The following is a 21,612-nucleotide window of genomic DNA, read 5'->3' as shown; positions in this document are numbered from 1 at the left end:
ACGAATGTATATTTATGATTTATTTATTTATTTTTAAAAATATTTAAATTCAGTTTGTATTTAGTAAAAAAGTTATTCTGTTCATTAGACCTCAGTTCTTTTAAATAGTAGCATGTTCATGTTTGGTTCGTATTTGATTTAATTAAATTAAATGAATTTGTTTATAAATATTATAAGAATATATTCACAAATATAAATAAATGAATATATTTATAAACAATAAACAAATCGTAACAAATTTAAACAGTCAAATCCTAAACGAATATAAATGAATCCAAATAAATATAAACGAATTTTAAAATACGATTAGGGTAAAAATTAAAAATATAATTTTATTATTATTATAAACAAAAAAAACTAACAATAAATGAATGAGTTTTAATAAACTTTAAAGAAATTTATTCATGAATATAAATAAACCAAATAAAAATTTGTTTGTGTTTGATTCATATAAACGAACAAACAAATATTATCTAAAATAATTTGTTAAACTTAATAAATGAATAAAAACCAAACATATTCACTTATGATTCATTGAAAACTCTATTCATTTAGACGTCTATTCTTTTCACATCTAAATATTTAAACTTCATTTAATGCGGCACATAAAAATTTCTAATTCTTTTACACAGATCTAAGGCCATATGGTGGATGTAAACACGCTGAGTGTCACGGACTAAGCTTTCTCTCAACAAGCACTAGCCCGTGTGGCACTTGAATGGATGCTTCCACCCAAGTCAACCTTCAATAGATCGAGATCTGAACAAATAACCATAAACCATGATTAGTCTCAAGCATTCACAGTAAGGCACAATATATCGAAGTCAATCTCAAGCATACACACACAACAAGGCACATTCACATCGAGAAAGAAAGAAACACATGAGGTAACAATCGGGCATTCAATCGGGGTGAATTTTATTATAAACGGGAATTATACATCGGGACCTCCCACCATCACCAGGGCCAGGGGGGCAGCCCTTGGTGGGTGGCCTAAGCTCGCATAGCACCCGGTGAGACAGCCCAACACTACGCTGCCGGCTCACCCCCTAAAGAGCCTTAGAACTTTTAGAGCTATGCTACCAGTAACCGTTACAATGTTTGAAATGGGGAAACTTTTTCTAGCACAAGGGATCTACCCGTTCATGGCCCTATATATGGGTGGCTCATGCAAACCTAAGTCCCGGTCATGGCCCTATACAAGGGTGGCTCATGACATCCTCCCCCACCTATTCTATCGACGTCCTTGTCGACTTGCTGGCTTGAAATTCTTCAATCTTCCTTTGAAATCTCTGGAGGTCGTGTTCTCTCTCCTAGCTGGTTTCTTCTATCCTAAGCCCTCCCACTTCACTAAGTACTCCCGAACTAGTCTTCGATATATCTTGGTTTTCCTGTCGGCTAAGATCTCTTCGACTCGACGCTCTGAGGGTGGCTTCATGGTGATGGCGGCTCTGGTTGGGTCCCTTCGGTTAATATCTATAGGATCTGCATGGAAAGGTTTCAGGTTGCTTACATGAAATACTGGGTGCACCTTCATCCACTTCGGTGGGTCGATTTTGTAAGAAGCGTTCCCCACCTTGGAAATGACTCTTACTGGACCTTCATATTTACGCACCAGTCTACGATCTCTCTTTCTTAAGAACCTGATTTGTTCTGGAACTAGTCGGACCAGAACCAAATCACCAACTTGGAATTGCTGAGCTCTGCGATTCTTGTCTGCCCACTTCTTCATCAGCTTTGATGCCTTCTCCAGGTAAGCTTGTGCAATCTCTGTGTTTTATTTCCACTCCTTGCTGAAGTTGAAAGCTCTTGGATTCTTTCCTCCATATTGTTCCAAGGAAGTGTGGGGTAGCCTTGGTAGTTGTCCGGTGACCACCTCAAATGGGCTCTTGTTAGTGGAAAAGCTCTTGTTGGAATTAAAGTAGAGTTGAGCAACATCCAACAATGAAGGCCAGTCCTTTTGGTTGGCTTGGACAAAGTGCCTCAAATATTCCTCCAACAATCCATTGAAACGTTCCGTTTGGCCATCGGTCTAAGGATGGTAGCTCGAAGAGATGTTGAGTTGGGACCCCAAAATCTTGAAAAGTTCCCTCTAAAAGGACCTCGTGAATCTCGAATCTCTATCACTGATGATGTTTTGAGGGATGCCTCAATATTTGACCACATGTTTGAACAATAGTCGAGCTGTGTCTTTTGCTGTACAATACTTGTGAGCGGGGATGAATGTGGCATACTTGGAGAACCGGTCATTTACCACCAAGATAGTTTCAAGATCCCCAACCTTGGGTAGGCTCAAAATGAAATCGAAGGAGATGCTTTCCCACGGTTTGGTGGGTACCGGTAATGGTTCCAGCATGCCCGCAGGTTTCTTCTTTTCGACTTTGTCTTGTTGGCAAATGAGGCAAGTCTTCGTGTAGTCCATCACATCTTGTCGCATGTGGGGCCAATAGTATCCTTGTTTCAGTAACGTTAAAGTACGTTGCCAGCCTGGGTGTCCCGCCCATGGGGCGTCATGGCATTCCCTCATCAGCATCTGTCTCAGCCCTCCTGCTCTCAGCACAAACACTCGAGGCCTTTTGGTCCACAAGACACCATTTTTTTGCCAGAAGTATTTGGATTTCCCTTCTTCTACTAGCTTCAAGATGGCACAGGCTTGCGGGTCTTTTCCTAGATGATCTCCAATCAACTTATGAATGTCCGTAGTGGCTCTACTAGTTGCCATTGGGGCCATTCTTCTGAGGGCCGCCAACTCTGGTCGTCTGCTCAATGCATCCGCCACTTGATTGGTCTTTCCAGCGGTATGCTCAAGGTGGAAGTCAAACTCCACTAAAAATTCCTGCCACCTAGCTTGTTTTGCCGTAAGCCTTGGTTAGGTGAGAAAGTGGTTAACGGTTGCAGTGTTCATCTTCACGACAAAGTGTGAACCCAACAAGTAATGTCGCCAAGCCCTCAAGCAATGAACCACCGCCAGGAGCTCTTTTTCCTGGGCCGTATATTTCTTCTCCGGTTCGCTTAGCTTCATACTTTCAAATGCTATCGGGTGATGTTGTTGTAAAAGCACACCTCTAATAGTAAAATCTGATGCATTCGTCTGAACTTCAAAAGGCTTTTCAATATCGGGGAGAGCTAAGATGGGATCTTTTATAATAGCATCTTTCAATCTCTCAAAGGCCTCTTGGCACTCGTTAGTCCAACACCATTTATGCTCCTTTTTCAATAACTCCGTGAGGGTCGTGGTCTTGTGAGAGTACCCTTCCACAAACCTTCTATAATAGTTGGCTAGTCCCAAAAATGAGCGGAGTTCACTAACATTCTTTGGTGTTGTCCACTCCTTGATGGCCCTAACTTTTTCCATGTCCATTCGAATGTGGCCACATTCGACAATGTGACCGAGAAAGTGGATTTGGGTCTGAACAAACGCGTATTTCTCCCTTTTTACATATAACCGGTGGTCCTGCAGCCTTTTAAATACTCGACGTAGGTGTTCTTGATGTTCTTCTAAGGTGGAGCTGTACACCACTATATCATCTAAATAAATGACTACAAATTTGTCAAGGTAGTCATGGAACACCTGATTCATCAATGTACAAAATGTGGCAGGAGCATTGGTTAGTCCAAAGGGCATAACAAGAAATTCAAATACGCCATACCGTGTTATACAAGTGGTCTTTGGCTCATCTCCCTCAACGATTCTGACCTGATGGTATCCAGATCTCAGGTCCAGTTTGAATAAGTACTTGGCCCGACTCAATTGATCAAATAAGTCTGCTATAAGCGGGATAGGATATTTGTTTCTTACGGTGACTTTGTTCAGGGCCCTGTAGTCAACACATAAGCGTAAACTCCCATCATGCTTCTTCTGGAATAGCACTAGCGCTTCGAAAGGAGCCTTTGATGGTCGGATAAACCCGGCTTGTAGAAGCTCATCTAATTGTTTTTTCAGCTCGGCCAACTCTGGCGGGGCCATGCGATAGGGAGCTCTAGCAGGGGGTTTTACTCCTGGGAGGAGCTCAATTTCGTGGTCCACTGCTCGTCAAGGGGGTAGAACCTTGGGCAACATCTCTGGCATCACCTCTCCGAATTCTTTCAACACTCTCTTTATGCCATCGGGTATTGGTTCTACTTTCGACCCTTCTTTGTAGATCCGCATGACCACAAAAGAGGGTTCCCCTCTCTTTACCCCTTTCTTGAATTGTAAAGCCGAAATCATTTTCTTCCCACTCTTTGGCAAGATATTGGCTGGCACCACACATGGGTGTTCTCCTAAAAACAACAAGCAGCTAGCAGCGGGGATAAGGATCACCTGAGCCAACATCATGAAGTCCAATCTGAGAACGACATCAAAGTCATCCATAGGGGAGACTGTGAAGTCTACCTTCCCTTCCCATGGCTCCAATCGGGTTGTCACACTTTTGAAGCTTTCACTGATCGTAAAGGCTGGCGAATTAACCGCCTTCATTCACCCACAGTCTTTACTAATCTGAAGACCACACCTCTTTGCTTCTTCTAGTGTGATGAAAGTGTCGGTTGCACCCATATCCACCATGGCCTTGGTGGCTTTCCCATTGATCGTCAAGTTCACGTACATCAAGCTTTTGCTTTGCTCTTTCTTTATAGTGTTCAATTGGGTGCAGAGGGCACTGAGAAACCTTATTGAGCCCATCCTGGCTGGCTCCTCTTCAGCTTCTTCAACGCTCTCTAACGTTTTTGCGGACTCTTGAGATGAGGTCCTTAAGGCATTAAGGGCTCCTCGGTGCAGGCATTCAACCACTCGATGTGACCCCTTGCAAAGAAAGCAAGCTAGCGGTTGCCTAGGCTTGAAAATCCCTGCGTTGTTTGTTTTGGGCTGGGTGCTATTTCAACCAAAGGACCTCATGTCTGATCCCTCACTGAAGGGTCGGTCCAACCTAGTCATCTTTCTCCCACTCCCAAAGTTAAAGCTACTGCCAGTTGATGAAGGAGTTTTCCGTTTTATGGAGCCATCATTGTAATCATGAAGACGTTTCGCTGCAACCATGGCCGTGGCCACATCTTGCACTTTCTGCCTTTGTAGCTCTGTCCTCGCCCAAGGCTTGAGGCCCTCAAGAAAATAGAACATCTTGTCCTTTTTGGACATGTCCCGAATATCCAGCATCCAGGTAGAAAAGTTCCTTACGAACTCTCGCACCATTCCGGTTTGCACCAACTCTCGAAGTCTCTTTCGAGCCATATACTCCACATTCTTCGAAAAAAATTGGTTTTTCAGTTCTCGCTTCAGATCCGTCCAAGTCTTAATCAGGCACTCGTCATCGACAAACTTGGAGCACCACCACAGCTTGGCATCCCCTGCGAGGTACATCGACGCCATTGTCACCTTGTCTTCCTCTGAACTTGTGTGTATAGCTCGAAAGTATTGTTCCATGTCAAACAAGAAATTTTTAAGTTCCTTGGCATCCCTTGCCCTCTCATAGCATCGAGGCTCTGGCACCTTGGGCCTTTATCCCCTGTCCATCGAGCTCGAACCTGATCTGGCCACAGCCATTTGTAGGATGCTCACCTGGCCCTGAGCTCCTCAAACTCCTTTTGGAGAATGTTCAAGGCATCTCTAGCCTCTTCGCTCACATTGTGGAGAGTATTGGATAACTCCCGCTGGGTTGTCTCGATCTCCCTCACTCGAGCTTTTGTCACCATATGAGTTTTCATTACGGCCACCGCGGCCTCCAGTTCCTCAATTCTCTGTTGATGATCCGGTCCACCACTTGTGGCATCTCATCTATTTTTCTAGCACTTTTCAACCGTGCTCTGATACCACGTGTCACGGACTAAGCTTTCTCTCAACAAACACTAGCCCGTGTGGCACTTGAATGGACGCTTCCACCCAAGTCAGCCTTCAATAGATCGAGATCTGAACAAATAACCATGAACCATGGTTAGTCTCAAGCATTCACAATAAGGCACAATATATCGAGGTCAATCTCAAGCATACACACACAACAAGGCACATTCACATCGAGAAAGAAAGAAACACATGAGGCAACAATCGGGGTGAATTTTATTATAAACGGGAATTATACATCGGGACCTCCCACCATCACCAGGGCCAGGGGGCAGCCCTTGGTGGGTGGCCTAAGCTCGCATAGCACCCGGTGAGACAGCCCAACACTACGCTGCCGGCTCACCCCCCTAAAGAGCCTTAGAACTTTTAGAGCTATGCTACCAATAACCGTTACAATATTTGAAATGGGGACACTTTTCCTAGCACAAGGGATCTACCTGGCCATGGCCCTATATATGGGTGGCTCATGGCAACCTAAGTCCCGGTCATGGCCCTATACAAGGGTGGCTCATGACACTGAGGATGAGAAGCGCATAGGTAGATGTAGGAATTTTAGGCTTTTGAAACGAAGAAATTTAAATCCAGATCTAGGAAAATAAAGGCTTTTTTTTTTTTTTTTTGGAGAAGCAAGCTAGAAAAGTGAAAAGAGGTTTTGAAGAGGAGTTTTTGGGATATTTTAGGGTTTGAAGCGGCTGGAAGGGTTTTCCTGCAATCACATGATTGTCGGTGGATGAGATCTGGCAAATGTTGAGATTTTGGCAACTAGTTGCCGAAATTTGGGTTCCTTTTGAAGTTTTCGGAATGGCACGGTTGTATCCGCTTGAGAATTGGGCTTCACTTGGTTTTTTCGACAGGAAATTTTGGGTTTTAGGGAGAGAGTGACCCAGAAAGAGAAGGGATGTATTAAAATAGCCAGGAAAAAATTTGGGACTATAGGGGGACGAATCTGTTTGGTTTGGAGACTAATTATAGCGTCAACACGCGGTTCCAACTGGCTCATTTGCAATTCAACCATTTAATTTGTTGACAAGTTGGTCCATTTTGATTGAATTTTGACTCACTTTGATCAAGCAAGAGACTGGTCCAAATTTGTTGGTATAATAATTACCATTGAAGTGATGATTTTCATATTTCTTCTGGTGAAAATGGTGAAAGAAGATTGAAATAAAAACTGTGAGGAAGGGAGAGGGGGAGGAAGAGGGGGATAAACAGGATAGTAGAGAGAAATCCATCCTTTACCGGCTTTTTCCTATCATTCAATGCTAGATTCGGCTTTCATATGTCGGATTTTTTTTTGTTCGACTTTTTTAAAAAAATTAATTTGGCTAATTTTAGAAGGCTTTTAGTAATTGATTTAGGGAGACTGGTCACTTGTCGGAATGACTCCTCACTAGCCTAAATTTGAACAAAATAGAATATTTCTTTTTTAGCCAGTTTTGTTATTTTGTTATTTTACTATTTCATTATTTTCATTTTTTTTTACGCTTTTTCCTATTTTGTTCTTTTATTTTCTTTTATTTTTGCTCTTTCTTGATTATTCTTTGATTTTCTTTTCACAAATAAGATAGAAAAAGAAAATCATCAAAACAAGAGAAGGGAAGAAATATGCCTAAAAATATGAGACAAGGTATGAAATGGGAGAGCGCTCAGTTTCATTCATGTTTTATTTTTTCTCTACTTTCTTCTTTGATAATTGATGCATGTGCTTGTATTTTTTTATGATTTTAAAATTCTTTGTTGCATGTTCTTGCCTCCACTAATTAATTCAAAAAAATATTTTTTTGTATACTTTCTTCATTCTTAGTTATTTATTTAGTTTATGTGTTGAATGTGATTCTTTTAAGCTTTTTGTTCAGTATTTGTTTTTTTTTTTAGCCGATTTTATTTGTTTGGTTTTTTTGGCTTGTTCTCAGCTTGGTAGATTTCTCTTGCTGTAGGTGATTTTTTTTTTTCTATTTTGGTTTTAAGGTTGGAATTATTGGATTTTCTCTTTTGATGATTTTGATTTTTATTAATATCTATTTTTAAGTTTGTACTTTTGATTAATTAGTCTAAAGTAGAATTCTCTGCAAACCACTTGAGCCTTAACTTTATGGGATTCAATTTGTTTTTTAATTATTTTGTAATTAACTTTACCTTATACAGTGAAAGGATTGTAATTTTTGTAAATAAAAAAAGTATAAAAAAAAAGTGACTAACTGACTCACTTTTTATATTATTTGCTAAAACGCATTCTTTATAACATAATTATGATTTTTTTTTTCATGTTATTGTTCGTCATATAATTCCCAGATTTAGGCGTCTAACCTCTAGCTAGCACCACACATGTTTATTTTCTATTGTTTATTTGGATTGGCTTGATTTGTGATGTTCTCAAAGTTGGACCAGAAAAGTTATTGTGTGTATGTTGCAACAGTTCGATGAAAAGACATTGAACAAATTGGTTTCAATCCAACATATTCCAAGCTGTTAATAATTTTAATTGAAAATATTCAAACTTAAATCTTCAAATAATATTGATACGAATAATTATCATTCATCAAGAGTCTAAAAATAAACCATGTTATTTTAAAATTAAAAAATAATGATTCTAATGCCTATTAGCTCTATTTGATTATATAAAATAATATATATGCAATAATGTTTAAAATTAAGAGAATATTGATATTTAATTAATCAATTATATATATTTGAAAAGATTAAACTTCAAATTTGCTAAATAAAATATATAAATAGTTATTGTTAGTTTTCGTTTTGGATCAAAAATTTAAAATGCAAAAAAAGATGTTCTAAAGAGCAGAGAGAGAGAGAATTATGAAGGTAAGAAGGATAAAGCTTAACCTTTCTACTCACTGAAAAAAATCGAAAAAGGATAAAGAGATGAAGAGAAAAAAGATTGATCTAAACAGAAAAAATTAGATGAGAGAAGAAGAAAAGAAGAATGAAGGCAGGGATAGGTACTGGCAATCAGAGAAGGATAGTCGGGGAAAAACAAGGAAAAAAACATTAAAAAGCGGAAAGGAAATGAAAAGAGTAAGAGTTTTGTTCAATCACTTTCATTGTTCAGCTTTTGATTATATTTTCTTTTATTCTAATCTATTATTGCATGCAATGACGGGATTTCGGGAGGTAAGGAAAATTCTACCTATATAAAAATAGAGGGAAGCAAAAAGGACTTCCAAAACAAATAATAATAACAATCCATTTATCTTTTGTCGTAACTTTATGAAATTTTGATGCAAAGTTATCACTCATATTTGAACTGATCTGTTTTCTTAGTACTAATATTATTTGTTACGCCTGAAGCAATAATCATAATAATACAAAAATAATAAACAACAATCAATAATCAAAGACGTAGAAAAAATAAAGCACACCAAGATTTATGTAAAAAATCCTCCAGTGTAGAGAAAAAAAATCACGGACCACCAGAAAAATCTTCACTATCAAATAATAGATATACAAAGTTCTTCTCTAGCTAAAACTAGAGGTAATCAACAACTAGAGAAACAATTGAAGAAATCTCACTAAATAAGTGACTCAACAAATACACCATAGATTTATTCCTAGAGAGCTTCAAACCTGATCTTCACCATTCAGAATGTAAAACTCTGAATCATAAACCTCCTGACAAGGTTCTAACTCAATCGGATCACGGATCGACTTTCATTCAACCAACTCTCCCTTCTCATTTTTCTCTCTGCTTTTCCTCTTTCTTTACTTGGTTTTCGACACACACTTAAAACAACCCCACCTCTTTTTTATTAAGTAGCTAGGGCTCTGTGTAAAATGAAAGATCAAGGCCCATGGCCTTTATTTGGTCCAAAACCACTTACATGAGGCTAGACCCTATTTTCCTAACAATCTCCCCCTCCAACCCCATTAGGAGGAGATTCATCACCATAGCAGTTTCATTTGGAACTTACCTTAACTAGGGAACTCATTCCGGCCAAGTTACTGCAAAGCTCAAGCTTTTCCCTGGGAAGTATCTTAGTCAACATATCTACTACATGCTTATCCGTATGGACTTTCTTCAATAACATCTGCTATTCTTCAATCACTGAACATAACCAATGATATCTAACATCAATGTACTTTGTTCTAGTATGGTACATGGTATTCTTACTCAAATCTAAAGCACTTTGGTTATCACAAAATATCACATACTCTTTCTGATTCAATCTCAATTCAAAAAAAAAACATTTCATCCAAAGCATTTCTTTATATGCTTCGGTTGCTGCAATATACTCAGCCTCTGTAGTTGACAAAGCAACGCACTTCTGCAACTTAAATTCTCAAGATACAGCTCCTCCTGCAAAAGTGAACAAATACCCTGAAGTAGATTTCCTACCATCAAGATCGCCTACCATGTCAGCATCCGTAAACCCTTCTAGAACTGGTTGTGAAACTCCATAAGTCAAGCACATTTTTGAGGTACCCCTCAAATATCTAAAAATCTATTTCACTGCTTCCCAATGAACCTTCCCTGGATTAGAAAGAAATCTACTCACTACACCAACTGCATGAGCAATGTCAGGCCTTGTACAAATCATAAAATACATTAAAGAACTGACTGCAGAAGAATAAAGAATACTAGACATAGCTAATTGCTCTTCCTTAGACACTGGACAAGATTTCTTACTTAGATGAAAATGGTTGGCAAGTGAACTGCTAGCTGATTTAGCATGTTGCATGTTGAATCTACCAAGCACTCGTTCAACATATTTTTTCTGTGACAACCACAGCTTTCTAGCTCTCCTATCCTGGATAATGTCCATACCAAGAATCTACTTTGCTGGACCTAAATCCTTCATATCAAAGGACTTAGACAATTGTTCTTTCAACCTGTAAACTATACTAGCATCTTGTCTTACAATCAACATATCATCAACATATAATAATAGGATAATGAAGTTACCATTAGGGAATTATTTAACATACACACAAGAATCCGTTGCTGTTCTTTTATAGCTATGACTCACCATAAAAGAATCAAACTTCTTGTACCACTGTCGCGGAGCTTGTTTCAAGTCATACAAGCTTTTCTTCAATTTGCAAACTAAATGCTCTTTCTCTTTCACTTCAAAACCCTCAGGCTGATTTATATAAATGTCCTCCTGCAAATCACCATGCAAAAATGTAGTTTTAACATCAAGTTGCTCAAGCTCAAGATTCAAACTAGCTGCCAATCCCAGTACCACTCGAATAGAACTCATCTTTATAACTGGAGCAAAAATCTCATCAAAATCGATGCCTGATTTTTTAGAAAAACCTTTTACTACCAATCGAGCTTTATACCTCACTAGTTTGTCACCATCATTTTTCAACTTGAACACCCATTTATTCTTTAATGGCCTCTTTCCTATTGGAAGTTTAACAAGATCATAAGTATCATTCTTTCGCAAAGACTCTATCTCTTCTTTCATTACTTTTAATCAGTGCTCTCTATCCGGAGTAACCTACACATCTTGGAAGCTTTCTGGCTTCCCTTCACTAGTAACTAAAATAAAATCTAAATTTGGATACCTAGTAGATGGCCTGCGCTCTCTAGTAGATCTCTTGGGCTGAGACTTTACATCACTTGATGTCGAAGGTAGCTCCTCCTGCTCAACACTTTCAGGTAGAGAGGATTACTCTCCCTGCTCAAAACAAATTGCATCTGGCTCATCACCTACTGTGGCTGGCTCATTTATATCCTCAAGTTTTGTTTCTTGCTCATTTTTACCATCTGTGGCTCTTTTCTGTGAAATCTCTGTCAGTGTTGAAACATCACACTCAATAGTAACTCGTGTAATCTTCTCATTTTTCTTCAAGTCTGCTATGGTTTTTTTTTTCATGAAAAATCACATCTCTGCTTCTGACTGTCTTTTTCTTTACTGGATCCCATACCCTGTAACCAAATTCTTCATCATCATATCCTACAAACACACACTGTGTGGCTTTACTGTCAAGCTTTGATCTCTGCTCTTTCGGCACATGCATGAATGCTTTACACCCAAAAACTTTCAAATAAGAGTATGAAGTATCTTTTTCTGTCCACACTCTTTCTGGAATGTCAAAGCCCAAAGGAGCTGATGGTGACCTATTAAGTAAATAACAAGCTGTGCTAATTGCTTCACCCCAAAATGGCTTTGGTAATGTTACCATCCTCAACATACATCTGACTTTTTTCATAATGGTGCGATTCATTCTTTTAGCTATACCATTATGCTACGATGTTCCAGGTTCTGCCATCTCATGCCTGATCCCATGCTTTGAACAATATTCTTTAAAGCCTTTAGATGTGTATTCCCCACCATTATCAGTTTGAATACACTTCAAAGGTAACCCTGTTATCCTTTCAACCATGGCATGAAATTTTTGAAAATACTACAGTACCTGACTTTTATATTTCAACATATACATCCGAGTTTTACGTGGAGCATCATCAATAAAAGTAACAAAATATCTGCTACCACCTAATGACTCAACCTCAATGGGACCACATACGTCAGAATAAATTAATTTCAATATATTTTCTTTTCTCTGAGAACTTTTACAAAAAGAAACTTTATGATGCTTACCAAACAAACAATAATCACATGAATCGAGAGACATACCTTTGGTCAAGGGAATGAGAGACTATCTTGCCAAAACTTATAACCCTTTTTCACTCATGTGTGCCAACCTCTTGTGCCACAAGTTTGCTGAAGCATCATTTTCAACGGTATTTACCTAGTTACCGTTCAATTGCATCCATGTCTTATACATTTGCAGCATAGTTTTCCCCTTACAATTACCATAGATCCTTTGAGAAGCTTTCACTATCCATTCTTTTATCGGTTTTAATATCCCTCCTTATCAAAGACATTAATAGCAAGTAAGTTCATTCTCATATCTAGAATGTGTCTGACATCCTTCAAAGTCAACATGTAGCCTGTACTAGTTTATACAACAATATCATCAATCCCAACAATCTGTGACACACTCTTATTTTCCATCTTGGTACAACCAAAATCTCCTACTTTGTAAGTTATAAACAACTCTCTCTTAAGAACACAATGATATACCGCTCCTGTGTTAACTATCCACTCAATGTCGGGATCACTAACATGATTACAATCACCATGTGTACAAATCAAAGTAACTGAATCACTATCTGAATTCACTGCTGCAACATTGCCATCATCTGAATTCTTGGCTTTCTCATCTTTTCACTCTTGCTTCAAGATTTTATAGTTTCGTTTTATATGACCTACCTTACCATAATAGAAACACTTCACTTTACCTCTAGGCTTGGATCTATGTTTAGACTTACCACGGCCTTTTGAGTCCTGACCTCTATCGATTTTTCTACCCCTTTTCTCTGTGACCAGAGCTTGATTTTCAAGGTCTACATCTTTTCGCCTTGTTTCTTCATTAAGCATACTATCCTTTACCATCTCCAATGTCACCTTATAATCAGGAGCTGAATTAAGAACAGCCTCAACTAGAGTGTTCCAGCTGTCTGACAATGAACCTAAAAGAAATAACGCTTTCATTTCATCATCCATCTTAAGCTCCATAGTAGTCATTCGATTAAATATATCTTAAAAATCACTCAAGTGTTCTGTAACAGATCGTCCATCCCTGTAATGTAAAGTTACAAGCTTTTTAACAAGCATAACTTTATTCATACCTGTTTTTCTCTCTTATAATGCTGCCAATTTTTTTCAAACAATGTGAACATCTGACTCCTACGCTACATGATGAAACACGCTGATATCAACTCATTTTCTGATTGTAGCCAGCGTCTTTCTACCTAGCTTCTTTCAGCTTTCATCTTTCATATCTACTGGTTTAGCCGAATCACCTAATACTGGCTCATACAAATCTTTACAGTATAGATGATCCTCCATCATAAGCTTTCAAATTGAATAATTCGATGCTGTCAATTTTATCATGGAACATGTATCACCCTTTATGATCTCAAACAAAATTTACTTCTATCCTGGGTAGCTTTTGTATCGATGTCTCAAAATAACTTCGCTCTGATACGACTTGTTACGCCTGAAGCAATAATCACAACAATACAGAAGCAATAGACAACAATCAATAATCAAAGACGCAAGAAAAATAAAACACACCAAGATTTACGTAGAAAACCCTCCAGTGTAGAGGGAAAAAAATCACGGACCACCAGAAAAATCTTCACTATCAAATAATATGTATACAAAGTTCTTCTCTAGCTAAAACTAGAGTTAATCAATAACTAGAGAAACAATTGGAGAAATCTCACCAAATAAGTGATTTAACAAATACACCCTGGATTTATTCCTAGAGAGCTTCAAACCTGATCTTCACCGTTTAGAATGTAAAACTCTGAATCATAAACCTCCTGACAAGGTTCCAACTCAATCGGACCACGGATCGACTTCTGTTCAACCAACTCTCCTTTCTCTTTTTTCTCTCTGTTTTTCCTGGCTTTTCCTCTTTCTCTACTTGGTTTTTGACACACACTTAAAACAACCTCACCTCTTTTTTATTAAGTAGCTAAGGCTCTGTGTAAAATGAAAGATTAAGACCCATAGCCTTTACTTGGTCCAAAACTACTTGCATGAGGCTGGACCCCATTTTCCTAACATTATTGAGGTAAAGAAAATTCTTGCTTGTTACTTTAATCTTTTTTACATTTGCTATTAATGCATGTTTTAGTTGCATATGTTTTCTAGGGAATAATAAATCCTTTTTCTTTTTCATTTTTATTGACCACTCTTTCTGTTAGTCTTTGGAACTATGCTTTTCAACTATTCATTTCATGTTAAAGTTCTTATTTATTTAATGAAAGTAGATAATGGATTGAGGACTGAGGAGTGTTAAGAGGAAGGTTCCTTGCAGAGAGACAAACTTCAAAGACTACAAAGAAAATGCTGAACTCATCGAAAATAAGGTAAGTTTTCTTTTATCAATTTAGTTTAAGCATTATTGACACAGTTTTAACATGCTCATCTTTTGGGCAATTTGACTTCCTACTGTTAATTACTCATTATTGCGTTTGATAGATAATTTTTTACACTTTTTGGATATACTCTGAAAAGAAAGTTTTAAAAATAATTTATTTCTTGAAATTATTCGATTTATGCCTCTAATATATTTATGGAGTATTTATTCAAAATTTGATATATTTTGAAGCTGGAATATACGAAGGAAATAATTTAAGTTCGTTAAGATGTATACGGCAAATTGTATGTTCCCTTTCTCTCATACTCTGTCTTTTTTTTTTTATTTTATGGATTTGCTTCACAGTCTCTTTTACTTTATTTTGGTAACTTTTGGAATTTTTTTGAAAGGTTATAATATGAGTATTTGTTATTTGATTGGTGATAGTATATTGTTTCTTTAAAGTTATAGTTTTGTTATGGATTTAATTTAAGGGAATTTACAATTTGCATCTTGGGTACTTGAAATCACAAGCATTTAATCATATTGTTAGGAAAAGTAAATTTATTACATTTAGTAAATATTTTGTGATCATAGGATTGTTTCGAGAGTGAGAGGTTTGTCATTTTTTATATAGCGTTAACGTTTGTTTTTGGCATGCACCTTTGGTTTCAAAATTGTGAGCATTTAATCTTCATAAGTATTTATATTGTTTGGAACAACAAAATTTATTGCATTTTGTTATATATTTCATCTTTTCGCATCATGATTGTTTCAAAAATCAGATATTACCATTAACTTTAAGTGCATTACTATATTATGCTAAGCACTACCAAACTATGACCTTCATGAATTACAAAAATGCAAAAGAAAAGAATAACTTATTATTCGTAAGCTGTTAGACCAACATAAAGGACTGAAGTTAAAGAGGTCAGTTTCCTATTTTGTTAAACCTTTTGTTTATTGTTAAGGAAACTATCTAATTAGAAATAGTGGAAAAATTCCCCATTTCATTCATTTGTCTATTATTGTAAAGTTGTTAAATAAATTTAGTTTTCTATCAGGTTTGTGTTAAGTAGTTATAGGAGTCTAGCTTTCTAATAGGGTTGTATTAATTTGTTCCATGGTGTGGTTGAAAAGGTCTCACATTTAAAATTGCGAGCAAACATTTTTTATTCATATTTTATTTTGTAATATTCGTATCATATATTTGTCATGCAAATTAAAATATTCAAAACATTTTTTGCATGCTTAAATATATATCAGTATTTTGTTAATACAGATATTTAAACTTTACATAAATAATTCTTTTAATGATTTAAAATTTAATTGTAAATCCCGAGTAGCGCCTGTTACACTCTTTTGAATATTTAAAAAAATCCCCCGGTCGAAGCACGGAGACAACGATCTGGTAATTATTTAGGATTAAAAATTCATCATATTAATATATCAATATATATATATATATATATATATATATTCATCATATCACAAATGTAGTAGATTTCTTCAATAAAATTTTAATTCGAATATCGAAACCATTATCAACTCCTGGAAATGATAGCTAGATGAGATTATAATAAAATTTATTGAAAACTTCTCGAAAACCAGATGTGGCTGAGGACAAAATTTTGCACCCATTAAAGCTTGGTGTAAACTAGGATGTCAATATGATACATCGACAAGGATAACATCACAGAAGAACCAGTTGGCTTTGTTGCTCAGCTGTTCCAAAGCTCCTTTATTTGTCAACAAACAGTACATAAACCGCAAAGTGACCAAGCATTGTCACATAGCATGTTTTATGGTACCAATGACCAAGGACAAATATTCTAACTAGCTCTACTCGCTTACAAAAACCATTACTTTTGCTAGCTCTAAAGCTTTCAGGCGTCCAAAAAACTTCTCCACAATTCCTAGTGCAAACTCCATGGAAGTTCCAGGACCCCTGCTTGTGATCAGGTTGCCATCCACCACGACTCTGTTGTCAATGAAACTCTGATCTGACAGCTTGTTGCACATTGGAGGGAATGCTGTGGCCTTTTTGCCCTGGACCATAGGAGAATACAAACGTAAGCATCCAAGAATACCAAATGCAAAATATTTCTCACGACTCAGTTTACCATTTCTTTTTACTCAAGATCTATACGTTTGAAACAAAGATAATTACAATAATCGTACACAAACTCAAGCAGATGTATGTATGTTTTATGGTTATCAAGGTAACAAAGTTAAAAAGGCAAAAGCAAGCACAATTTCCAAATTACTGATAACTTTGTGCCATGGTAAAAGTTCAAAGTTTCAGAGCCAAAAGCAAATAACTAAAGTGAAAACAGTTTGTAATGAACCTATAGCCTAATTATACATTCTTATGTATAAAATATTAGAATTATTTAATCATAGCCCCAGAGAGGCAGAGACTATTTCCCGGAGGCAGATTATGGTTTTCTAAATACATCAGAGTCAATAATTTATTTTATCGACTCTGAAGTATTGAAGTAAATTAGCTTTTACAAAATTAATAGACATGAAATAAGTATTCTCTCCATACAAATTTTATAATCAAGACAAGCAAATGTTAACATGATCAAAATTAGACCTTGAGTAAACCATGGGGCTCCAAGACCAAAGCTGGAGATGCACATACAGCTCCATAGGGTTTGTTTGATTCAGCTTGCTTCTTTAGCAAGTTCACCAGCTTATCTGAGTTTGCAAATGCTTGAGCACCACCAAGTCCTCCCTGAAAATATGCAAAACAATGTTCAAAATATATTTAGCAAAGAAAGAAAGAGTCGGCAGGAATCAGGGACCATGGAACATGACAGAATTCCAACATACTGGCAAGACTATAAGGTCATACGAAAGTTTAGCAGCTTCATCAAGAAACATATCTGCCACTAATTTTATTTTCCTAGAAGCCAGAATTTCAAGATTGTCTCCAACAGAGGCCACCACAACATTTGCCTTTGCTCGACGCAGAATATCAATGGTCATAACTGCTTCCATTTCCTCTGAGCCATTGGCAATTGGTACAAGGATCTGAAAATTTAAAGAAACACTACTTTTATTATAGCAAAGAAACCCAAAACTTTAGTGAAATAGTACTGCAAGGAAGACAAATTTGAACGTCAGAAAACTTGGAACTGAATACGCGAATGAACTTGCAACTGATTGCACAGACTCATATCAGCAAGGAAAATACGATAACTATCTTCTTGCTGCAATCAACTTACAAAATATCTAATAAACTACATAAAAAATAACTAATGTTTTGATTCACCCAGGGCAGGAGAAAGCAGAAAGAAGGCAAAGGAGGGAAGTTTGCCGCTATTGATATATCAAGTCCAGGAAGCCTATTTTCAATTTTTCATATTTCCTGCACCTACAGATTTATAACAAATTCACAATCCCCACTAAAGCCTGCCAGACTTTGAAACACCACCTTGGTCCAGTGGCCCAGGTACCAAAATGATTGCCATTATTTCTTACATGCAATCAAGAAACCATTGACACTAGAAGATTGTCAAAACTCAGCTGAGTTTCAACTGCTTTCATCAACTACTGATGCAAATATATATAGAGCCAGAAATACCAATGATAATCGGAAAGTGAAAATTTGGATCAAAAGGCTATAGAGTTAGTTAACAAGACTCGTATATAGAACTTGCCAATTGGAATGAGTAACTGCAGCTAGGTTCAATTTCTGTTGATTTTCATTATAAAGGCAGAGTGCATACTAGTAATTGTCCTGTGGGCTTGTATGTTAATTGAGCCTAATTAGAAGACTCTTATTTCTGTGGCTTAATGGGCGGCTTGTGCTAGGTTCTCTAGGCCTTTAATTGGTTTTTGACCTTGTCAAAGTTCTAGTTGCATTTTTGGGTCTCAATCATAAACTATTGTTAGAACCTGCAATAGCACACTTGAATACAAATAGGAATAGCAGTTACTCAAAGCAGCAAAACATGGAAAGCAAGTGTTCTTGCATATTTAGGAGTTTAAATGTTACTTTTTGAAGCAAAGAAGAGAAGAACAGTGTAGAAATTGCCAGATACAAGTCAACTCCTGATATGTAAAGCTTAGATCCCTAAGTCTGATGCCTAGGATCTACTTTTTCAAAGCAGCAAAACTTGGAAAACAAGTGTTGTTGCATATTTAGAAGTCTAAATGTTACTTTTTGAAGAAAAGAAGATAATAACAGTGCAGAAATTGCCAGATACAAGTCATCTCCTAACATGTAAAGCTTAGATCCCTAAGTCTGATGCCTAAGATCTACTTTTTCAACTATTATCTCTTTATGCTATTCTAGTCTTTCTGCACTTCACTAGCTAGTTGTAAAGTTGCTGTCCTTGAAACTCTTTAGAATTATGTGTTAGAACTGTTTTTGGATATCCTAATTAGTGTTGGGGTAAGACTAAGATCTTGAACACACTAGAAAGTGTACACTGAGACATACTTCAAAATAAAAATTAATATTTCAAATATCATTCAAAATTTAATTAAATAAAACAACAAAATAAAGCCAAAGCCTCACCTGAGGGTTATTGTTGCATTTCCATTCCATGGGATTTAGCTCAGTGATTGTATACTCATCACCATGGTTAGGACGCATCACCTGAAGATAATCAGTCTCCTATTAGCAAATAGTGGTTTCATTTATTGAACTTCCAATTAGCCACAGGGCTTTTCCCTTTTCCCCAAAAGAATGAATAACTACTGTAGTAAAAGTGTATGTACCAATGGCCCAGAAACTTCGTCAGCTTTCTCTTTGCCATACAATTGCTCAACTAGTGCTACAGAAAACTCCATAGTAGTGCCAGGTCCACGACTTGTCACAACTTTGCCATCCTGCTCAACTCTTGATTCAACAGCTGCTGCACAAGATTTCAGTTGCTCCATAAACGATGGGTAGCAAGTAGCCTGTCAGAAAAAATCCGATGATTATGAGATCAATCATGCAACATTTACAGGATAAAAAAGGTGCCAACAATAGCAAAAATCTATATCATGATCTCTAAAATAATTTAGTTTAAAACTTATCACTTAGTACTCACTTTCAGTCCCTTCAACAGACCCCACGAACCAAGCACAACCGCAGGTGAAGCACAAACGGCAGCATAAAGCCGCCCATCTGCAGCTTGCTTCTTCACAACACTTTCAAGAACTCCACAATCTTTAAGGTTGTTAGCACCAGGCATGCCTCCCTAATAGCAAAAATATATATCAATGAGAAAATTCAATTAAAAAAAAGTACATTTTCAAGCACAGACACAATAAACAAGAAAAATATGAAAACCTTAGAACCTATGAGAATTAAAACACGAGAAGACCAAAATTGTTTCTACCATATATCAATTTAAATTTTATATCAAATTAGACTTTGTTTCCATACCAATGAAAAGGAGAGGATAGTTTTGCTTTTGTTCTAAACAAAAACCAATCATTTAATTTCATAAAAATTATTTACTTCTATAACAAAAACCATTTTTTTTCCTTTTTTTGCTTCCAAAAATCATTAACTTTCATTCAATTCATTTGCTTTTGTAACCGAAAACACTTTGTCGCTTTTGCTTCCAGAAGTAAATAAGCAATAAATAACCAAAAAAACCCAGTTTTTAACCAAATATTTCTTAAATTTAAATTTTAAAATTGTTTTTTAGTTTTTTGCATTTTACTTCAACACCAAAACCTGAAAAAAGATATAAAAAAGAAAGAAAGAATTACAACTTACAGGAAGCGCGATGAGATCGAAAATAGTGTCTTTACAATCAGCGATGAGAGCATCAGCAATGATCTTGACACCGTGGCAAGCATCAACATGAAGCTCTTTCTCGACGGAAGCCACCGTGACGTCAGCTCCCGATCTCCTTAACACGTCGATCGTAATCACAGCTTCCATTGGCTCCGTCCCGTTTGCAATCGGCACCAAAACCTAAAAAAGAAAAAAAAAAAGAAAAAATCATAATCATAAAATTAATTAAAAAACCATTGTTATATTTTTGGTATTTACTTTCTTAGCCATGGCTGTTGAAGCAGAGGCGAAAAAGGAGAAGCGAGGGGACTTGAGAGGGGAGAAACGGGAATGGAGGAGGTTGGAAGTGAAAGGAAGTGAATGAGGCGTTAAGTGGCGTAATTGTAATAATGCCATTTCTTTTGGATTTTTTTTTTCCAGTTTTTTCTAGAGGGATCGGCTCGGCTCTCTCAGTTGGAGCCTGGAAGTGGAGAGAACTTGGTTTCCGTAGCGTTCGGATATGGCGGCAATAGATGAGATGGTTGAGATGAACGGCTCTGATTTTGCCACGCCATCCTTATCACAATTAAAATGAGGTTTATGATGTGAATTTCTTGGATTTTAACTTTATAATTATTTTATGAGTAAGGTCTTAAAGTTATTTTATTTTATTTAGATGATTCTTAAATTTATAGGAGTAGAGATAATGAAAAGTTGTAAAAAAAATTATGTTTTGTTATAATGTCAATATTATAACTTTCCTTTTAACAACAAAATGTTATATTTTGTTTTATATATACATATATATATTTTTTTCTTAGTATAAAACGATTTTTTTTATTAATTATTAGAATTATACCTTATTTCAAGCTGGCTTTTTTTAAAAAATAAAATATGTATAAAAATGATATTAAATTGAACAATAATATATAATCGTATTAAAAATAAAGATAATTGTAAATAATTTTTAAATTTTTTAAAATAATAATTATTGTAAATAAAAAATAGCCCTTAACCCAGATTTTAGCGACTAACAGCCTAGCCATCACTTGGCGGTGCCGTTTTGATCTTCAATTTCACCCAAACAAAACTTTTTTACTTTTATTTCCATTTTTCAACTTAGTTTTCTCCTAAAACATTTCAAAGCTCTTAGATATGAAGTCAAAGCTCG

At 36.5% G+C, this 21,612-nt stretch overlaps 1 protein-coding gene across 2 annotated transcripts; it reads right to left on the bottom strand.

Moving 5' to 3' along the window:
* Positions 1-16,271: 16,271 nt before the first annotated feature.
* On the bottom strand, positions 16,272-20,919 carry LOC111298855 (protein DJ-1 homolog B-like). Of its 2 annotated transcripts, none has more exons than XM_022893559.2 (8): positions 20,721-20,919; positions 20,442-20,642; positions 19,765-19,914; positions 19,448-19,630; positions 19,245-19,325; positions 17,552-17,752; positions 17,313-17,453; positions 16,272-16,762 (listed from the first exon to the last, which is right to left on the bottom strand). In XM_022893559.2, exons 1-8 carry the CDS (start codon positions 20,856-20,858, stop codon positions 16,556-16,558), a joined length of 1,302 nt encoding a protein of 433 aa, XP_022749294.1. In that variant the 5' UTR covers positions 20,859-20,919; the 3' UTR covers positions 16,272-16,555. The 2 variants fall into 2 exon arrangements, with proteins under 2 accessions (XP_022749294.1, XP_089603015.1); XM_089746889.1 differs by having other exon boundaries at positions 19,245-19,343; positions 20,721-20,878.
* Positions 20,920-21,612: the final 693 nt, after the last annotated feature.

This window comes from Durio zibethinus, chromosome 18 (genome assembly GCF_047325235.1).
Source record: "Durio zibethinus cultivar Kanyao isolate XHJ-2024 chromosome 18, ASM4732523v1, whole genome shotgun sequence".
NCBI classification, from domain to species: Eukaryota; Viridiplantae; Streptophyta; class Magnoliopsida; order Malvales; family Malvaceae; genus Durio; species Durio zibethinus.
Note: the sequence above shows the minus strand (reverse complement) of the source record. Positions and strands in the feature narration are given on the sequence as shown.